At 42.0% G+C, this 6,470-nt stretch overlaps 1 protein-coding gene across 1 annotated transcript; it reads right to left on the reverse strand.

The window, feature by feature from the left end:
• Positions 1–4,104: 4,104 nt before the first annotated feature.
• On the reverse strand, positions 4,105–5,522 carry LOC145404949 (E3 SUMO-protein ligase ZBED1-like). The gene is made up of 2 exons (XM_080276455.1): positions 4,696–5,522; positions 4,105–4,207 (listed from the first exon to the last, which is right to left on the reverse strand). The coding sequence occupies exons 1-2, from the start codon at positions 5,520–5,522 to the stop codon at positions 4,105–4,107; spliced, it is 930 nt and encodes a 309-aa protein (XP_080132581.1).
• Between the last annotated feature and the right edge of the window lie 948 nt (positions 5,523–6,470).

Here is a 6,470-nt window from a genome sequence, read left to right on the forward strand (position 1 = left end):
TCTATTACTTTCTTTTTTCATCTTCCTTATTTTGTCAAGTGGTAGGTTCAAGTGGCTTGCATAGTTCTTCAGTTCTTGTGTCCATTTATGTTGGTTAGTACTTTCCCTCTCAATTGTTATTTCTCTTAGAAGTATGCTTCTGTCCTTTCCCAGTTTTTCATTTTTTAAAAAGCTGTTTGCCTTCCTTCACTCTTGCCATCATACTAAATGCACCTACCTGCCCTCTCATAGCCGTCTGGCACTACTTTGGGGCGCTTAGCAATTGTCTATACTTCATTTTCTGTGTTTTGGAATGTCATTACTTTGTTTCTGTTCATGTTTGTTTCTTTTAAGCCATAAAGGATTAACGAGAGGGCTACACTTTTCCAATAACTTTCGAATCATTATTTTATTACAGCACTTACGTTAGGTAAGTTAAGTAAGTTTATTGGCCTCTTCCATTAAGTTTTCTTTGTTTTCTGAAACAGTTTCTTGTATTCGCGATGGTTTTATCTAGGTATTGTAATTCTGTTGTTATCTTAATTCCTTTTAATTCGTTTAGTTGTTCGTTCATGTTATAGATCAGTATGCTACACTTTTCTTTCTTACCCTGTAGACAACATTCAATGAATCAAATATGCTTATTTCACACTTGCCAAAAAATGTTTGACATTCTATAGAATACCTAGGCATTCTATACAATACCTTAATTTCACACAATACCGGTAACACTCACTCACACACACACATACACACACACACACACACACACACATATATATATATATATATATATATATATATATATATATATATATATATATATATATATATATATATATATATATATATATATGTTTGGCTGGGCATGGGATGTGGTCCAAGTTGAACATGTCATTACGAATATTTGGATGTGTACAATTTGCTACGGTCACTGAGTCATGTGTGTCAGACTACGAACAGCTTATTAATTAACCCAGCGTCATCGTTCATCAGGAGACCCTTCAGCTAATAGGAATGTACACAAATTTTCTCAATCTGTTTTACGAAGTGAGCATTTTTATTAAACGGTTATATTACCCAATCACCATTCGTTCCTCAACCTTTCGTACCCATTTTCACCCCCCCCCCACCGCAATGCCAGATCCTTCTCTCCCACATAGGCTACCTTAACACTTCACTCCCACCACAACCCCAGACTCCCCCATTCTCTCTCTCTCTCTCTCTCTCTCTCTCTCTCTCTCTCTCTCTCTCTCTCTGTTGCAGCGCTTGTGTGCGCTGTTCATAAGGTTGTTTTCCACGCCTCGCAATACCATGATCATCACCCAATTTTGAAGTGTCGTGAGTGCGTTGGTTATACTTATGTTCGATGCAAAACTTACGATATTAATATATCGCTTGTACGTTAATATATATATATATATATATATATATATATATATATATATATATATATATATATATATATATATATGTGTGTGTGTGTGTGTGTGTGTGTGTGTGTGTGTGTGTGTGTGTGTGTACTGGCCACGTACTGCATTGGCGGACATCAGGCGTGCTTTGGTTGAACCAGTGTCGCATACTATAAAGTATGCTTGCACCCAGTCGGCTTGCGCGGGCCGATTACACTTGGTTCACAGACTACACACACATCCAAAGCCACTGCAACACTACAATTACACTTAGAAGCACTTCTCACCCTACATACTGTACAATCTCTACCAGACAGCTCAAGCCACTTGGTAGAGATACATTGGCTGTATCGTCCCTGCTTCGGTTGGGATAGGCCGGTCCTGCAGTGGATACTCAAAGGGCTGATTAGATTATATATATATATATATATATATATATATATATATATATATATATATATATATATATATATATATATATATATTGGCTCCCGGAATCCCTGTGCGAGAGATTTTGCTGGAAGGGTGCTAGGCGTACCGCCCTCTGCCTGTCGGCTCACAGTCGCGAAGCTCATAGGTCCCTGCCCCCGGGGTTTTCTTCTTTACTAAATTTTGAAAATGCCCAGTTCCGTCCTATATTGAGGACACTGGGTGCAAATGGAATATATATATATATATATATATATATATATATATATATATATATATATATATATATATATATATATATATATATATTAGGAACGACGCACCCCTTACGAAGGTAAGACTCGATATGATGTCCAATCTGCCACAAATTATGATAATTTTTATTAAACTACTCAACCGCTAGTTTTTATAGCCTACTGGCTGCGGTCCCAGAGAGTGACCCGCAGTCAGTATGACTGCAACGGCCCTTCCACTCTTCATCAGGACCCATGTGGGTCCTGACCCTGTATGTATGTGGGTCCTGCTCTTCATCACGAGTGTACCACGAATGTCTGTCCGGAGCTGTACGTCAAGATCTTGAACAAGGTGGTTGATCCTGTGTAACCTTGTCCTATACCACTTGAGAAACTTACTTTACTGTGGTTTCTTTTACTGTGGGTTCGTCTCATAGGTGATTTTTGGCCCACTGAATTGGGTCCACTGCAAGCTTCGAAGGAAAAGAGACCTTATCATGGCAGTGAAGATTCTGAAGCTGAACCAATAATCTGCGGAAGTGTGTAGTGAAATCAGCCCGGAAAGTCGTAGGCCGAATTCCCTGGTCCGAATCCACCCAGGCACAACACCAATGTCTGCAGTGCGTCTGGCGCGAATGAATCATACGTTTGGCAAAGGTGCTGGGAGTCAAATTAGGCGAGAGAGTACAAGCTTCGATTATGGCTCAGTAATATTCTAAGTCTACTAATACCAAGTCGGATCACTTCCATCTAAAACGGGTCCGAGCTGGCGCAGGGGGCGGAGCATCGGAGTGACGTCAGCTTGCACGAAACCCAAACTCAGTTGACGCTAGAGATGGAAAACTCGATTCACTTTGGTGACTCGAGTTTTTATGAGTCACTCACCGAAGAGAATCGGGTAGTTGAGTCACTCGATTCACCAAGTCAGTAGCCTGGCTGCAGCAACCGTTACTTCTGCCAGCCGAGTAGCCGAGCAAGTCGGTGTTGGGTGAGAGAGCGTAGCTCGCTCGCTCAACACTCGGTTAATCATTGAATGTTGCCAACTCTCTCCTATTCATTATTTACTGGCGTTCAAATATGGACCTGATGTAAGAAAATTTTAATAATCGGGGTAAAGAATGAAACACCATTATTACATAAAAAAAAAAAACCTTACTATTCCGTTAAACAAATTGAATAAATGACATATTTAGAGCAAAAATAAACATAATCCATTAAACTGTGGCATTTAAATTCTATCTTTCTATCTAATGGCCGACGCCATTATCCTCGATGGGGTTACCAAGACTGAATCGTCTCCAAACCAACCTTTCTCCCACCAGACATGACCTTCCTCCCACTCAAACCCACTCGCCCTCATATTCCTCCTCACTCCATCCCTCCACCTCATTCTTGGTCTCCCCTACCACTAATCCCTCACACCTCACTCTCAATCTTTCACTCTCCATACATTTCATAATATACGCTCTTTACAAATTAGCATTTAAAAAACAAGTTCACGGACCTTTCCAGGGCTAAGTCTGTTTCTCCTATCAGTTATGATTTGTCCTGTCTTTGAAAAGATGCGCTCTGATGGCACTGAAGTAGCAACAACGCAGAGCCTAGTCTTCATAACTGCACAAGTGTTCTTAAAAACTAGGGCACGAGATCTCCACCATTCCAAGGGGTCGGCTGTTCGGGGTATGAGCTGCTCAGAAAGGAATCCTTTAACCTCCAACGTTGCCTCAGTTATGGGATTTTGGGTCCCTGGCCTCAGGCTGGTGACTCGCTCCTCAAAATCTGCCCAGACAAGAGGAACTGTATCCGTAGGAGGAATGGAGGGTGGTTCATCTTCCCCTCCTCTGTGCTGGGTGTTGCTATTGGCGGTGGTCTTGCTACCCTTGATGCAGCTGCAACTTTGTCTACTACCCTCGTCACGGCATTCTCTGCGTGTTTCTCATGAATGAATGCATGTTTCTTGAACCTGGGATCCAAGAGTGCAGCCTCTGCTAGGACGTTCACCTGCTCAATTCCCCCAAATCGTTTATGCAATTCTGCCATAAGGATGTTAGTCATCTCACGGACTGGCTGGTGGGTGGACGAATTTCTCTGCCAGTGTGCAGTAGCCCTCTGAGCCCTCGTGCCATCAGGATGGCTTTAGAGCCTGTCACAAACCTGAAATAGGAAGACATGTAGGCTACTATAATTATGTAAAATTATATTGTTTACTATACAGTTTTATTCTCTTATTGCAAAATTGTATACTTATGCAATCATCCTTTATTAACTCACTATCCCCTCCCACTCTCTCTCTCTCCCCTTGACCAGATTATTCGCTCTTTAATCTTCTTTATCACTTTTTCTTCCTCCTCTCTGTCTAACATCTTTTTGCGTTTTCTAGCAGAAGTAGTAGATGTAGCAATAGCTGTTGACATGTGCATAAAACCCACGGCATAAGAGGGGTGGCAAGAACGTAGTGCACATGTTATTTCCTCCCCTTTTTGGTCCTCTCAGGACAAGTCTGATCGTGGGTGCGATCCCACTCTTGTGGTGGAGGGGGTGGTTCGGCCAGACCACTTGGGGATCAACAACATCAACTCCGTACTATATTAATATGAATCACATGATGAATAAATTAAGTGCATATAGTAATTTGTACATACCTTCTGAGCTTCAGCTCCACAGTCACTTCCTCAAAGGGCTGAAGGACTTCACATGCTTCATTAATAATTTCCCACTCTTCCAGAGATAGTGCCGGGAGCTGGGGATTTACTATGGCCAGTGTGGAGATGAGAGGTTCCTTGACTTCAATGATGCGCCTCAACATGTAATAAGTGGAATTCCAACGCGTAGCTATGTCTTGTTTCAGTCGCAGTTGAGGCTGTCCCATTTGCAGCTGTACCTCTCGAAGCTTAGCAGAGGCTACAGTGCTTCTTCGCGTGTATTCTGTAATGCCTTTTACTTTCTGTATGATCTCCTCAATCTGCTTCTGTTGGATTCCATATCTTACGATCAGATTTAAAATATGAGCAAAACACCTCAGGTGATTCCAGTGTAGTACATCACTAACCGCCTTCTTTATATTAGCTGCACTGTCAGTGACACAGGCCACAATTTTGCCACTGATACCCCATTCAGTGGCTATTGATCTCAATTCTTTAGCCAGATTTTCAGCTGTGTGGTGTTCATTGACCTCGAAGCAGTCCAGTAAATTTGATTCAAGCTTAAAGTCATTTACGTAATGGCAAGTTACAGACATGTAGCCAGTTGTTGTGTTGGACGTCCAGCAGTCAGTTGTTAAGCATACAGCGGGAGCAGCCTTGATTTTCTCGAGAAGGTCAGTTTTCACTTTATTGAATAAGTGAGGTATCATTTGCTGGGATATTGTGGGTCTGCTAGGAAGTACATAGGAGGGATTAAGGGCTTTTGTGTACTCCCTAAAACCTCTGTCATCCACAATCGAAAATGGCTGGAAGTCTGTAGCAATCATTGTAACCAAGGACTGGTCTATCTTGCTCTGCTGTAAGGGGCATCATGGGCCTTGACACAAATCCTCCCATACAAGTTTGCCGCTGCCTTTTTATCGGTGGTTGTTCTTGTCCTGATGTGTTTGTACTGTTGCTGGTGGTGGTTGTTGCAGATGTGCTGTTCGAAGCAAGAGATGTCATTGCTGAAGTTGTTTGTGCAACTGGAGTACTAGTATGATTCTGAAAGTCTTGCCTGTCCTCTTGTAGGTGTACTGTTGGGTGTTTGCTTTTTAAATGTCTTCTCATGTTTGACGTGCTTCCCCCCCGGAAAGATAATACCAACTTGCATAGCTGGCATCGGGCATGTGTTTGGTTTTCGACAGTAAAATGCATCCAAACAGAACTTTTTCTCCTTGAACTATTCATTATTCTTTGAGCTGACTTTTTCTCCTCCTACCTTGTTTAATATTCAGCTCTACATCTCATCCCAAGCACTGCGAGGGGACGCAGATAACTGAGGCACTGAGAGGATTGCATTAAAAAAACGTTAAAAAGCGTTAAGCCATTCTGAGGTGATGTAAATAGCTTTAAATTATTAGTACGATAAAGAAAAACATTTAGATTGCTTAATAATTTATTATTTTATTGCTAGAATAAAACAGATATGAAAAACACAGCGACCTGTTATTTAAAATCCTTCCCAATTCGTGAGTCACCAGTGACTCGGTGAGCCGGGCCTTGGCCGGGCCCCACCGCATCTGTCCGGGGTGGCCTGAGTCATGTAATTCGAGTTCTACGATATCTTCTTCACACTCAATAATCAAGGCTGGAACACACTGCCTGCAAGTGGTCCTGTGCTATGAGTGGTAATGTGTGCTCACACTACTGTTCATACCAAGCAGTGGTGTGAACACAGCAATACTTATACCGCGACCGGGTATTTCAAACTCGTGAGTGCTGAGTGGTGAGCC

This window comes from Coenobita brevimanus, chromosome 65, assembly GCF_032717465.1.
Source record: "Coenobita brevimanus isolate Jiangsu-jjx chromosome 65, ASM3271746v2, whole genome shotgun sequence".
Classification (NCBI taxonomy): Eukaryota; Metazoa; Arthropoda; class Malacostraca; order Decapoda; family Coenobitidae; genus Coenobita; species Coenobita brevimanus.